This window comes from Melampsora larici-populina (genome assembly GCF_000204055.1).
Source record: "Melampsora larici-populina 98AG31 unplaced genomic scaffold MELLAscaffold_21, whole genome shotgun sequence".
Lineage (NCBI taxonomy): Eukaryota > Fungi > Basidiomycota > Pucciniomycetes > Pucciniales > Melampsoraceae > Melampsora > Melampsora laricis-populina.
In genome coordinates this window covers 401,337-416,306 of record NW_006768785.1, presented here as the reverse complement: position 1 = coordinate 416,306, position 14,970 = coordinate 401,337, and the positions used below count along the sequence as shown (strand labels likewise).

The 14,970-nt window shown below is 40.7% G+C and overlaps 4 protein-coding genes across 4 annotated transcripts; 2 read left to right on the top strand and 2 right to left on the bottom strand.

Annotated features, from left to right (window-relative positions):
* Nucleotides 1–595: 595 nt before the first annotated feature.
* MELLADRAFT_116637 (uncharacterized protein) lies at nt 596–4,757 on the top strand (the record flags this gene model as incomplete). The annotated part of the gene is made up of 11 exons (XM_007410693.1): nt 596–827; nt 906–979; nt 1,052–1,208; nt 1,283–1,426; nt 1,514–1,743; nt 1,845–2,540; nt 2,640–2,888; nt 2,967–3,446; nt 3,517–3,678; nt 3,744–4,167; nt 4,276–4,757. The coding sequence occupies 11 exons, from the start codon at nt 596–598 to the stop codon at nt 4,311–4,313; spliced, it is 2,886 nt and encodes a 961-aa protein (XP_007410755.1).
* Nucleotides 4,758–5,540: 783 nt separating this feature from the next.
* Nucleotides 5,541–7,372, top strand: MELLADRAFT_48555 (uncharacterized protein; the record flags this gene model as incomplete). The annotated part of the gene is made up of 3 exons (XM_007410694.1): nt 5,541–6,497; nt 6,583–6,852; nt 6,935–7,372. The coding sequence occupies 3 exons, from the start codon at nt 5,541–5,543 to the stop codon at nt 7,055–7,057; spliced, it is 1,350 nt and encodes a 449-aa protein (XP_007410756.1).
* Nucleotides 7,373–7,991: 619 nt separating this feature from the next.
* MELLADRAFT_71998 (uncharacterized protein) lies at nt 7,992–8,746 on the bottom strand (the record flags this gene model as incomplete). The annotated part of the gene is given in 2 exon segments (XM_007410569.1): nt 7,992–8,073; nt 8,087–8,746. 1 exon segment carries the CDS (start codon nt 8,711–8,713, stop codon nt 8,408–8,410), a length of 306 nt encoding a protein of 101 aa, XP_007410631.1.
* A 2,937-nt stretch (nt 8,747–11,683) lies between these two features.
* On the bottom strand, nt 11,684–14,507 carry MELLADRAFT_48554 (uncharacterized protein; the record flags this gene model as incomplete). Its single annotated transcript, XM_007410568.1, has 5 exons — nt 11,684–12,045; nt 12,217–12,295; nt 12,382–12,685; nt 12,765–13,240; nt 13,339–14,507. The coding sequence occupies 5 exons, from the start codon at nt 14,389–14,391 to the stop codon at nt 12,035–12,037; spliced, it is 1,923 nt and encodes a 640-aa protein (XP_007410630.1).
* Between the last annotated feature and the right edge of the window lie 463 nt (nt 14,508–14,970).

Genomic DNA, 14,970 nt, shown 5'->3' with positions numbered 1-14,970 from the left:
TAGTGGCTCTCAAACCTGACCCAGTTTCAAAAAACCCGGTTGCCCTAGTGGAATTTTTGGCTGGGATCTGTCAACAAATGTCAACTTGATACACAAAGTTACTGCCAAAAAACAACTGGGTCAACTGGGTTTTTTGAAAACCGGGGCAGGTTTGAGAGCCACTAATATATTGGACAAAGGAAGTTACTCTGAATTATCTCAAAAGCTGTAGTACGGTTTTTTACAACACATCAAATTCACATTTTCATTCTGATAAGTCCCGCCCAGTATCAAGTACAAGGACCTCAAGAATAGTGAACAGGACCAAGATCAAGGGGTTGTCTGTGTGGTGTCAGTATCACTTGTTACCAGGAGAGTTGGGAAGGTACCGGACAAAACTGGACAGTCCCGAGTGTACCGAGTCATCCCCCCGCCGCAGACATGCGAAACTGTTCAACGGTCCCGCAGAGAAGCCAGAGGGCGAATGAGAAGAAAGGTGGTTTCATCAAAACACGTTTTCTCACAATCCTTCTATATATTGTCGACCATCTCACTTCAAACTACTTCATCAACGAATTGATCACTTGCCGACTCTAATTTCATTCTTTCGACCACCATGTCGAATGTCAAGGTAGTCTGTCGTTTTCGTCCACCAAATGCTCTTGAGCTGAAGGAAGCAGGAAATGAGCCTATCGTCATCATCAACGATGAAGGTAATAGTGTTAAACTCAAATCTCAAGAGGGTATGAAAGGACCAGACGCGGCTGGATTCACTTTCGATCGTGTTTTTCCAATGGATACAAGACAAGTGGAAGTGTTTGAATATGGTGTCAAAGGAATCGTGGAAGGTTAGCTGTTTTTCACAATTGCCCTGTAACCGATCATCTCGATGCTTACTTAGTTTACTCCTCGTTCTATGCATCCAGATGTACTCGGTGGCTATAATGGTACGGTATTTGCCTATGGTCAAACAGGTTCTGGAAAGACCTTCACAATGATGGTCAGTTGCATGATCATGTTCTGCTCTTCTACACAATTGTAATGATATCTCTTCGGTTTGTCTAATCGATAGGGAGCCGATATAGACAACGGTGAACTGAAAGGTATCATACCTCGTATCACTGAACATATCTTTGATTCTATTCTCGCCAGTCCTGGAAATATTGAATATGTAGTCAAAGTCAGTTATATGGAGATTTACATGGAAAAAATCCGAGATTTATTGGCTCGTGAGTATCAACTTCTTCGAACGTGACTCAGTCAAATGGATTTTCTAATGTGAATCGCTTATGATTCGATATAGCCCACAACGACAATCTCCCCATTCACGAAGATAAGAGTCGTGGAGTTTACGTGAAAAACCTTTCAGACTTCTATGTCGGTAGTGCACCCGAAGTCTATCAGATTATGAAACAGGGTGGTGAAGCTAGAAAAGTCTCCTCAACTAGTGCGTAATACGTTCAATCCTTCACTCACTGGTCCGGGGAGAAAATCTAAACATCTTTTTGCCTGTTGTTCCCACTTATCAACCAAGTCATGAACGCGGAATCATCCCGATCACATTCGATTTTTGTCATCACCATCAACCAACGTCATGTGGAGACTGGTACTCAGAAGAGTGGTAATCTTTTCTTGGTCGATTTGGCTGGTTCTGAAAAGGTCGGAAAAACAGGAGCTAGCGGACAAACATTGGAAGAAGCCAAGAAGATCAACAAGTCTCTTTCAGCTTTGGGTATGGTCATCAATGCTCTCACCGACGGTAAAGTGCGCTTATCTCTTGACCTACGAACATGCCATCTTCAGCGATCGCTCGTCACACAAGAATCCATCTTCTGACACGTTCTTGGCCTACTATCTCATTTTAGTCTGCTCATATCCCCTACCGAGATTCAAAACTTACAAGAATTCTGCAAGAATCTCTCGGTGGTAACTCGCGTACCACACTGGTTATCAATTGTTCACCTTCTTCCTACAATGAGGCCGAGACTCTTTCAACCTTGCGTTTTGGAATGCGAGCCAAATCCATCAAGAACAAGGCCCGCGTGAATGCAGAGCTTTCGTCAGCCGAACTGAAAGCATTGTTAAAGAAAGCTCAGGGCGATACTGGCAGACAGCTTTCTTATATCACTCTTCTCGAAGGCGAATTGACCATCTGGAGGAGTGGGGGACATGTGGACGAAGCCGAATGGGCTACTATGGAAAAGGCTCTAGGTGTCAAATTGCATGTCAATGATAGTGGCCAGGTCTCTGTCGGAGGCTCGTCCATCTCCCCGAAGCCCAGTGGACGAGAAACCCCTAGCACCCCTACAGGTACAATGTCAAATCGGGCATCTGCTATTGCCAGTCACCCAGCACTCGAGGCTCTTCGTGAATTGGCTCGACCTGGGACACCTTCGGTGACTTTGGAAAAAGATGAGCGTGAAGAGTTTTTGAGACGAGAGAACGAATTGAGTGATCAATTGGCAGAGAAGGAGGAGGCTCTAGCCAAACAAGAACGTACGATGCAAGAAATTCAAGAAGAGTTAAGTTTCTTTAAAGAGCAGGAGTCAAGTATGTCAGCGGTTCGTCGGTTTTCTCTACTCGATTTTACTTTTCTCTCTCTCTCTTGGTTACAGTTGAGTGAAATGTATCTTTTGAAACGATGAAATTCGATTGATCAGGAAAACAAAACGATGGCTAGCGACTTGAACGAGTTACGACTTCAAGTGGAAAAGCTATCGTATGAAAACAAAGAGGCTACGATTCTTGGAGATGCCATCAGGGAACAGAATAATGATTTAACTACTGAGCTAGAAGAGCTCAAGAAGACGATCGTTGAACTCAAATCGGCTCAGAAATCTATTACCGACGAAAGTAAACAGAGAAAGAAAGCGGAAAAAATGGCGCAGTTGATGGCGGGTTTCGAATCGGTAAGGCCAACCTCGCAGATGTTGATGCGATTTTTCAAAATACTTATTCTGTTTCTGAATGTTTTTTTTGACACGCAGACTGCAATCTCGCAGAAAGAAGATGCTATTCGAGAAATCCTACAGAAGCTAGATGAAGCGGCCAATGTTGATAGACCTTTGTCTACTGAAGACCTACTACTTCTGAAACGACAATTGACTGACTCGCAGATATTGGCCAATGAATCAAATGAGAGGGCTAAGAAGGCTCAAGAGGAGATCGATTTGTTGAGCAGACGCAAGGAAGAATTAGAGAACCGGTTGGGATTGCTCGAACAGGATTATGAAGATCTTCTGGAACGAGCTTCTGCTGCTGTTGGTGCTGGTGGGATTAATGGGAATGATGACATCAACGAACTGGAGAGTATCAAGGTCAAGTTAGAAGCTCAGACGGCAGCCAAGAGGGAAGCTACATTACTTGAGATCACCGACCTCAAGCAACAGCTCGACATCAAGGTCCATGAGAACCGCAGTCTGTTGGTGACAATCGATAATCTCAAAGGTGCTAACGAGGAATTAAAGGTAAGTCTACTCGAAACATGATGTTTGAAGACTTGTACTGATCTGTAAAATGGTTGTTACCTTTCAATAGAGAGCCTTTGCTGTCACTGCAGCTGGAATTGAAGGTGGCAAAGATTTGGCCGAGAGCGCGAAAGATATGGAACGTATCCGAAAGACTATGGCCTCGCAATTGTCTGAATTTGACACCATGAAGAAGAGTCTGATGCGCGATCTTCAGAACAGATGTGAAAAGGTGCGCGAATCAGGGTATCACTAGCAATTTTCTGAAAATTAACATCTTTATCTTTTGATGAATAGGTCATTGAGCTAGAGATCTCATTAGATGAGACTCGAGAACAGTACAATAACGTACTCCGAAATTCCAACTCGAAAGCCCAGCAGCGGAAGATGGAGTTCCTAACCCGAAACCTCGACCAACTCACCAATGTACAAAAACAACTAGTAGAACAGAACAGTATGTTGAAGAAAGATGTGGCGATTGCAGAAAGGAAATTATTGGCCAGGAATGATCGGATCACAAGTTTAGAGAGCATGTTAGGAGAGGCTCAAGAGAAGTTGAATGCTCAGAATGCTAAGTTTGAAGCCCAACTTCATGCTGTAAGAGAAAGATTGAATCAAGCTCGTGCTCAGCAAGAGAAGATCCCTGCCGGGGGTGGTTTGGTATTTGGAAGGATCGCCAAGCCACTCAGAGGTGGTGGTGGGATGACCAATGAATCAACTGGTAAATTTAAATCATCATCAATATTTATGATTTATCATAGGCATCCACAAAGTGAACTGACACTGACCGCATTGTTTTTATTGCGCCTTCGTTATTTTCGAAACCTAGATCCCGGTCAGCGAACATCCTGGTTCGCCCGCAAATAGATGACTTGAGATGGTTTCTTTTTCTTTCGTTCGCTTCTGCTCTTGTAATTCTTCAATATCTCCTCTTGTTGGCTTTGTGGTCCAGGATCATGGGCTAGGTTAATTTCGTTTTGATATCGTCTTCCATTACTACCGATATACATACATGATTTTTTTTGCGTTTTAAGTATCTTCATCCAAACTTTTTGCCACGTTTTGAGAGATTGTGTTTTGTTTTTTCCTCATATTGCATCACTTTCAAGCTGTTTTCCTCAGATCATTCTTTTTTTCAGTCCCTTTTTTTAGATGGCTTTTGGGAATCAACTTAAATGGCAGAAACGAATTTATATATAAGAACAATCAGTCATTTGTATTTACTTTGGTTGGCCTTGGTTGTTCTGGGGAAGGAAATTAAGGTTTTAGAATCACTTGTGAATATAATTATTGCCCAATTTTTCTAATCTCGATTCTGCAGTGTTTGTCATGCTGGTATATAACTGTTTGAAGACCAACACAACTTATAAAGCCTTTGGGCTTTCAAGTGTGCTACCGTACAAACTGATAGATGTCGAAGAGCCAGTTTTTATGTCCACAAAAACAAAAGAACAGAGCAGAGATCCGTTTGCTCGATGGCTCCGGCGGCGGACCAGGTTGAAGTTAAGGATGCATCGTGGTCCGAGCCGCCAATATCCGGTAGAGTCGGTATGTTGGATACTTTACGCGTTTTTATATTTTGTTTAAACAATTTCCACTGTTCCGCACCTTCCTCACTCCTCCTATATCATTCCTCAACAGACTTCCGCTCACTATCATTAATCAATCATGGCACCTAGTCCTACCAAACGGCATACGATCTCGCATATGAACTCCACTAATTCACTAATCTCAAATCTTTCGATGATGTCGCTCGAGCAACAATGTGTCGGTAGCTCGTCTAATCCATCCAGACTACCTCCGATGGGTAGTAAAGCCAGCCCAATCAAGCCCTCTAGAAGTCATAGTCATCTTCGTGGGGCAAGCAAGACTCAAGCAACGGGATCAGCACATCCGCGTTTGGCTCGCCCCATGAGTCGGGATGACCTTATAGGCCGAGACGTGGTCAAGAGGGATTGGAGTACGTCTCCTACCAAAAAATCGTCTTCTTCTTCCACAGCCAATCGGAAGGTTAGTCTCTTGCTCTTGCACAATCAAGATTTCTTTCTGATCTTTGTTTCGTACTTTATCTGTATCTCACTAACTTTCCTTGTTATGTCGTCCCATCCGAACCCCAATCGCGCTGGCTTTCACCGCATTCGACAGGCGGCCAACGGAGATCGTTATATCGCGCGTGATGTCGACGGCGGTGCGTTAGATGTTAATTCACGCGACTATGGATCGTCCTCCGGCACGGATTCCACCTACAACAACAAGATATCCTCAGCTCTTGGGATCGATCTTAACGCACGTATCCTTACCTTCAGTGCCGAAGTCCCAGCGAGTTCTCGAGCGCCCAGATCGAGGGAAGATCTTAGTAGCAAAGACCGTACCAAGGCATCGGCACCCCGGCGACAGGTATCAACAATGCCAGAGCGAGTATTAGATGCACCTGGTTTAATCGATGATTATTATCTGAATCTTTGTGACTGGTCTGTTGATAACATCCTCGCCATCGCTCTTGGAGAGTGTCTCTACCTTTGGAATGCTCAGACTGGGAGCGTGAATATGTTATGTTCGCTGGATGAGACATCATATTACGCAAGTGTCAAGTTTTCAGAAGATGGACATTACCTTGCTTTGGGTACTTCAGACGGTGCTGTACAAATCTATGATATCGATGAAGCTCGACTTCTACGGAAGATGAGTGGGCGTGAAAGCCGGGTGGCAACCTTGTCCTGGAGTGGTACTACCTTGTCAGCCGGTGGGCTGGATGGTAGCATTTGGAATCACGATGTTCAAGCCGCTCAACACAAAGTATCCGAAATGATTGGCCATCGGGCTGAGGTATGTGGGCTAGCATGGAAACCGGATGCGGTAGATGGATTTACAACTGGATCACCTGGATTGTTGGCTAGTGGGGCAAATGATAATATTGTGAATGTTTGGGACGCGAGGAATTTAAGTGAGCCGAAGATGACCAAGAACAACCATCGCGCGGCCGTAAAGGCTATCGCGTGGTGTCCTTGGCAGAGTAACATGCTCGCAACAGGAGGTGGAACGTCTGATAAGGTATGATTACTAACACTTCAAAGTTGCCCCTCAGATTCTGTCAGCTGCTGACTTGCTTATAACATCTTGACCTTGTGGGAAACAGATGGTACATTTCTGGAACGTCAACACATCTTCGCGTCTTCAGAGTTTGGAAACTCGATCTCAAGTCACTTCGATTGTCTTCAACCCTTACGCAAGAGAGTTCTTGACAACTCATGGCCTTCCCGATATGCATTTTGCCATTCATACTTTCCCTAACTTTGGTGTTGTGGCTGATGTACCAAAGGCACACGACACTCGTATCCTTCATTCTGCTTTGAGTCCTGATGGATGTATCGTGGTGACAGCTAGCAGCGATGAAAACTTGAAATTTGTGAGTGGGTTCTATTCATAGTGTCTAGGAGTGCAAGTTTTAATCAAAGCATTCTGTTTCTTCACTGCTGTTACGATTCTAGTGGAGAGTATTCGAAAATAAGAAGGTCAAAGTGTCGCCCAATGCCCCCTTTGGGCGTGCTCATCCGTTAGGCACCAAGGACCAAAATCAAGAGGACCTCAAGAGTGCTTATTCAGTCCGTTGATGTTAAATTCAATCGGACCCATGTGATTAGTTTTTTCTGTCAAGGCGATTTTCTTTTTGGCCCGAGGTTTGCGTATCATCTACATGGAATAGGATGGTCTTTTTGGCTATAATTAGGAAATGTTTATCCGGATCTTTCAACTTCATTATTCAACAGCTATCGTTTGAATTTACAATGTATGGTGGTCGGTGATGTACTGGATCACTTGTATAATTGGTTAAAGGAGCCAAGTGTTTGTTTCTCTGTTTCTTAAGCATGTTTTGATTCTCCCGATTTGCTTTTTTGTTTCTTGCAATGGAACATCAATTTCTGTGCTACTGAGTAGATAATGCAATAGATGTGAGCACACTGAACATTACTTTCTTTGACATGATCCGGGTTGGGTTTTGTAAACAAGCAGCCTTGTGGTGTACAAAAAAGTGAAAATATTAGCGCACAAGCTTTCAAACTTACATAGCATATACAACATAGGCCGTGCTCTGAATTTTGAACTGGGACTTGGCCCTCGCCTTCTTGATTGACATGAAGTTAAGGCCCCCATTTAGTAGCGATTATTATTTATTGATATTTGCACAATCACAGGAAAATCATCACAAAATAAAGTTGGGTGTTTGGTAGCCCTACATTGTTGCACCAGTGCTAGAAAAAAAGTAAAACCCAAACAAATTATAATCATCTTTAGTTTAAATCTTAAAATTGATCAAAAAGTAAAACATTTCAACAAATTTCTGTTTTTTGATTTTGTTTTCTTTTTTTAAAAAATCAAAATATTCACCTTCTTTTTGCTTCTTTTCTTTTCCCTTCTTTTTGTATTTTCATTCTCACCCCCCCTCCCCCCAAAAAAGAACCATCAAAACCCCACATCTTTTGAGAACAACAAAAAAAACCAATTCAACCCAAGAATTCAACCCTTTGATGAAAGAAAAAAAAGTATCAAAATTAAAATTAAATTAATTATTTCAACCCAAAACCCACACACGCACCCACACACACACGCACAAGAGTTCATAAACAAAATCAAAATCAAAAATCAAAATCAAAAATCAAAATCATAAACAAAATCATAAACAAAATCAAAAATCAAAATCAAGAAATATATAAAGAAAATATATGTAAAAAAAACTTGAGGTTTATTTGGTATTTGTTTACACCAAACCTAATAATCATTTATTAACCATCTCTTCTCAAGAAGAAAAAAAGAAAACCCTTTTCAAAAGTAAACCCCGCAAGAAAAAAAAAACAAATATAAACAAAAATCTTTCATTTCACTTTATACTTTTTCTCCCCTCTCAAGATTCCCCCTTTCGAATCCATTTTTCATTTGTTTCCCAATCCGTTTTTTCCATTTACTCAAGTTCTAAGAGTATTAATTGACGAAAAATTCAAATGACTATTATTATTATTAGAAGTAGTAGAAGTGATAAGAGATCCATTGAGTGGTAAATAAACTTCATTCCCTTTCCCATCCAAATAAGAATACCTTGCATATCTTCCAACTTGATCATCTACCAGACCATGAGGTTTCCTACTGTTGCTACTACTAAAAGGAGTTGGGATCCTAGGTATCGGTTTCTTCATCTTTTCATTTCTTTGATCTATCTCATGATTAATCAAACCAGTTGATCTTCCCAAATACTTATAAATCATTTCATCCATTCCATTTCCATTTCCATTTCTTTCCTTTCTAGTTTTCTCAACTTCAAGTCCTCTTAAATGTTGATCAAGTGAAGTACGTGGTTTAAGCCAAGGTGAAGGATGAGAATGAGAATGAAGACTAGATTGATGAGATCCAAAGTAATGTGTAGGAATCAAGGGTGGTGTCACAAATGATTGAAATGATCCAGATCGAGATCTAGATCTAGATCTAAGATCTAAGAACGGTGGAATCGAATCCCTTAAATCCATAGATGACATTGGAGAATGATGTAAATAACTTTCATGATGATGATGATGATAGTTATAACCTGTTGGAGTTTTGCATTCGGTTCTCGAGCTCCGGTCTACAAGAGGTGCTTTATCATAAGAGGTGGGGGTACCACGTGGATCGGATTGAGCCTTCTCTTTCATCACCACATGTAAAGGAAGAACCGGACGAGACGGTACAGAAAGCTTAGAGTTGATCGATGTCGGTCCTGAGGTCTCTCTTATCGAAGGAGAATCCGAACGAGATAAAGAGACATGATGTGTACTAATATGAGCCTGAGAAGCTTGTCCTGGCCAATCGTATCCTCGAAGTACATCTGCTTCTTCAGTCGCCACCGTGGTGATCCTTCGACGTCCAAGTTGAGATAACTTTTGATAAACCAAACTTCCATCCTTTTCTTCTTCCTCTGATCTTCTTCGTGTTTCAAAACTAACAAGTGTACCTTTACCCGGCACATATCGTACTTCTGCTCGATTCTCAACAAAAAAAGGCATCCCAAGAATACACTATGAGAAGACGAGAAGAAGTAAGTAAATCGTCTCAATGATAACTCTTGTGAAAACACTCACATCACTCTGTCCAGTTGGACCGACGACAAACCTAGCTCTACAAAACGATCGACCATCAGGAGTGACCATGACGACACCCAATCCATCTGTACCTTCACAAACCCCTTCACAAAGACTAGCACCTGTAACACCCATGACTGTACCAGGTGCAGAACGCATGACTAACCCAAGTCGATCTCGTACGACAGTTGACATCAAGTTTAACATACTACCCGTATCACATAAGAACTTTACTGGTTTCGAATCAATGTTCAGGGTGATATAAGGTAAGGAGACGATTGTGGGAGTTAGGGTGTTGGTACTGTTGCGTCTGGTTGTGGGGTTACCAGTGGATCTTGATCCAGGTCGAGCAATCGCAGGACTTGGGGGTCTAGAAGCCTATAGGAAGATACCATCACCAGATTAGATTAGTCTGGATCACATTCATGGGGCTTTTGATGAAGAGAAGAACACTTACTGTTTTTTGAGTAGTACTCGATCGCATCAACTTTGCAGGTAAAGGCGGAGGTGGTGGTGGCGTAGGTGGTTTGGGAGGTGGGACAGGAAGCGTCGAGGCCAAAGGAGCCGATTCAGATGAAAGAGTAGTAGGATGACGTGAAGGGGTATCAGATTGACGAGTACTAGAACGAGTTTTTGAAGTGGAACGAGTCGAAGAAAGAGGATCATTAGGTCGAGTACTTGGAACAGTAGATGGACTAGGACGACGTGAAGGAGTTCGAGTGGAAGATGCTTGATGATGACGACTTGGCCGAGTTTGAGTAGGAGGTTGGATTGGATAATCAGGTAAGAGTTCCACAATCGGAGAAGCTGGTTTAGAAACTGGTAAATTTGAAGTTTGAGTACGAATCCGATCACGACCATGATCGCTAGAAGGATGATGAGTGGTCGTAGGAGTACTTGGAGTTGATTTTTGATTTGGATTGGGAGTTGGAGGTCGAGTGGAAGTAGGAGTGATTTGTGAATCTGTTTTCGACTGTTTTCCAGAACTGATCAGAGTTCGTTCAGAAGTATCCTTGAGATTGAAAGTAGTTGGTTGACGAGAATCCGATGAAGTCGAATCGAGTGAAGGAGCTGAAGATGGTTTAGATGGATCAGGACTGATGGAAAGTGATTTAGGAGAAGTGAGAGTTGGACCTGAATGATTTCTAGTGAGAATGGGTCTGGTTGGATGGTCATGATGATGTTGATTTGATTTGTTAGTTGGTTTCTGAAGTAAAGCTGATTTCTTCAAGATGATTGGTTTACTATTCTGTTCGATCAAACTCAAATTAGAATTCGTAATTTAAAAAAACCATAAAATCAAAACCAGCTAGACACCACTCACATTCAAGTTCAAGTGATTGGTGGTTGACTTTAAATTACCACCAAGCAAAGTTGTAGTACCAGTAGTCCCACCACTCGATTTCTTAATTTCTTTCTTAGCTAATTCTAATGCCATCTTAGCTACTGCTGCTCTGGCTCTTGGATCCATTAAATCTTGAACTGATAATGATTCACCTTTTTCTAATTCTCCCCATCCTGAATCTTTTGAAAGTACAATCTCACCTGATCTTAAACTACTCAAGATCTTGGCTACATATCGTGGTACAGCTGTTCTTAAATTATCGGGGGTGTTGATGGATGTCGTTAAATGAACAAAAGGTAAGATCGGAGTTGAAATCGGAGTATTGGAATTGGAACTCATGATGGGTCTTGGTGGAAATGGATGAATGATTGGTTTGATGGATTGAGTTGATCTTGATCTTGAGGAATTTTAGTTTGATAAAGAAATCAGATCATGAGGATAGAGATAGAGAAAAGGGTGAGGGTATCAAATAAATACTAAAACTCAAACACAAGAAAAGAAACGAAAAAAGAAAAAAAGATAATCGGAAACTGACAGAATGAATCATATGTACACAGTCTGTCCACTGACTCTTTTAATCCATCAAACAGCAAAGGGCAAACTCAAATTCAAAATACAATCCAAACAAACTCACCATCAAACTCAATTGAATTCTCCTCATTCTCTCTTTCTCTCTCTCTCTCCAAGTCAAAAACTCAAACCTTCCTCATCAAAAACAAACAGCAAAAAAGAATTCACTCCAGCTGACACTGACACTGACACTGACAAATTCCATAAACTAAAATCTCCAAACTTGAATTCGATCTAATAATCGGTGAATTTCTTCATCATACGATCTCAATACTAACACAAACTTCCAGACTTCCAGACAATGAGGATGTAATGCTTATAACTTATAATTGCGAGACACAGGATACACCAACAATGAGATTATGTAAACCAAACTTCTAAAAAAAAGATTTAAAATACAATGCAAATCGAAAACCTTTTTATATAAAAAAGTAGACTTTAAGAAAAAAATGATGAAATATAAAAAAAGACTTTTAGAAAAACAAAAAGTCATAGTTTCTGATCTCTTAACTCTCTAAGCAAAAAGGATAAACTTTCTATACCTACCCAAATGAGTAGAAAGAAACAAATCAAGTAAGAGCTATCCCAAAGGAATTCATAAAAACAAAACAAATTGAAATTCAAATCAATGGTTCACACAAGTTCAAAAACGAATATAAAAAAGAAAGAAACGATTTCTAGAATAAGTATATTTCTTTTTTCACAGAGATGATGATGATGATGATCAACCGAAGAAAAAAATCTCTCTTACAATAAGCAGGACCACCACCTCCTTCAGGTACAGTCCAATTAATATCTTGAGTCGGGACTTTAATATCACAAGTCTTACACTACATTCGATTCACCCATCAACATCAATTTCAACTTTCACTTAAACCTTTCCCCTGAATCACTTAACGAAAAAAAGTCAACTTACATGAATACAATTCTGAGAATTAATCACCAATCGTTTCCCATCGACTTGTTGATCGTCACCCCCCGAAATCTGACCATCTACATCTACATCCACATACTCATAAACTCCAGCCGGACAAGCTTTGTTAAGTAACCCATCGTAGTCTTGAACATTCACTTGAGTATGTTCTTTAAACTTTCCATCTTTGACAACTAGATGAACCGGTTGATTTTCGGCATGGTTCGTACCGGTTCTTGAAACAGAGGTTAGGATATCAAATGAGATTTGATGATCTGGTGATGGATATTCGATTGGGACCACTTCACTTTATAAACCAAACAAAAAAGTACGAAAAGATTGATCAATTAAAGAATCTTAGAGTCAAAGCACAAGTTTCAATTCACCTGATTTTCTTGGTAGATGCATAATCTTCTTTTGGATGATGAAATGTCCAAGGTACTCTACCTTTAAGTAAGAAACTATCTAGACCAGAATACAAGATCCCACCATACAAACCTAAACTAGTATGAAAAGAAGGACGTAAGTTTCGAACTTGTTTTAATTCTTTCATCACCCAAGACTCTTCTAGGAGTTTAGGATATTCAATTAAATCGATCGGTTGGTTTGATTCTGAAGCAGATTGGGTTTGAATGGCATCAAAGGTAGCTTGAGCGGCTAACATGCCAGATTTCATGGCTGTATGAGTTCCTTTGATCTTAGGTACGTTTAAGAATCCTGCGCTACATCCGATCAAGGCTCCACCTGGAAAATTCAGTTTTGGAATCGATTGATATCCTCCTTCGTTTAAAGCTCTTGCTCCATATGCTATACATTCGGCTCCTTTTAAAATTCTTGAAAAGAATGGATGATGTTTAAGACGCTAGAGAAAAAAACCCATACAAGAATTAATTTTGGTTGAGATGAGAAAAACTTTAAGCGAATTGAATTTTTGAAAAAGAAAGGTGTGGTGAAACTTACTTGAAATTCTTGGTATGGTGATAAAGTTGGATTTGGATAATCAAGTCCGACCACCATTCCAATAGAAATCATATTATCTTCCATATGATAAAGCCAAGAACCACCATAGGTATCTTTCTTTAAAGGCCAACCTAAGGTATGAACCACTTTACCAGGTTCATAAACATCATCTTGAATCTTCCAAACTTCTTTAATCCCAAGTCCATAAGTTTGAGGATCTTTATCTTTTCTTAAATCGAATTGTTGAATGACTTTTTTAGTTAATGATCCATGACATCCTTCGGCTAAAAGAGTGATTTTAGAATAAAATTTCATTCCAGCTTCAAATGATTCTTTAGGTTGACGATGTCGATCTAATCCGATTTCATTGGTAATCACACCTTTGATCGATTGATGATCATCATCATAAATTAATTCAGATCCAGCAAATCCAGAATAAATTTCTACACCTAATTCTTCGGCTTGTTCAGATAACCAACGACAAAGTTTAGAAAGTGAAATGATATAATTTCCATGATTGTTCATTTGAGGTGGATGAGGAATTGGGAAAGCCATAGATTTGGTTAAGAATTTCATGGAATCTGAACTTGCTAATTGGTTTAAAGGTGCACCTGTTTCTTTCCAATTTGGTAAAAGTTCATCTAAGGCTTTGGTTTCGATCACTGCACCTGATAAGATATGAGATCCGATCTCAGATCCTTTTTCTAAGACGATCACTCTAAAATCAGGTTTGTTTTGAGAATTAGCTATCTGTTTTAATTTAATTGCTGCTGATAATCCAGCTGGTCCTCCTCCTACGATACATACATCTACTTCATCTGAAACTCTTTCGATGGTGTTTAAATCAAATTTCGATTCATCTTTCGAATTGATAGGTGTAGGTTTTGATTGGTTGATGGTGGTTGAGGAAAACGCTCGAGTGGTTAAGAAGACGCTTGTACTGAAAGAACTGGTTGAATGCTTCAGACTGGCTGGTGGTATACTACGACATCGAAGACTACGTGATAAGATCGATTGATGTGCTTGTATAACACGACCACGAAGGAGAGCCATAGTGAGTGTGATTGTGTAAAATGATGATGAAGTAGAAGGAGAGCAGATCGGATTGTATATGGTTGAGTGGTGAGTGGTAAAATGAAATGAAATGGTCAAACTGGTCGAAATTCCAGATTACCAAATTCAATTGGATTAATATGGTGGCCTCGAGGCAAAATCACCGCCACCCCTTTCTGTAGTTTGGTGTTTCGTGATTTGTGATTTGTGATGTGTGATTCCGTCAAACTCATCATGCATCACCAACACGTAGCTCTTCACACCACCTCATGACCCACCCGGTGGACTCTTTGGATGCTGTTGTACATTATCGATTGCTTGTAATTTGAGAGAAACGTAGTTCGCACCTCGATTCACGCCAGGGATGCGTTCTTTAGAACCCCCTGGCCTTTTATGCAATGATACGCCTTTTGTGAGCCCATTGTATCCCTGAATCGCGTGGTTGTGGTCAAGGTAGCATTTGAACTTCAATCTCGCCATTCTCTCAAAATCCTTCTCGCGAACTATCCGCTATCGATCTTCTCAATGGCTTCTCAACCACCTTGTCCTGACTGCGGACGTACCTTCCCGCTAAGACCC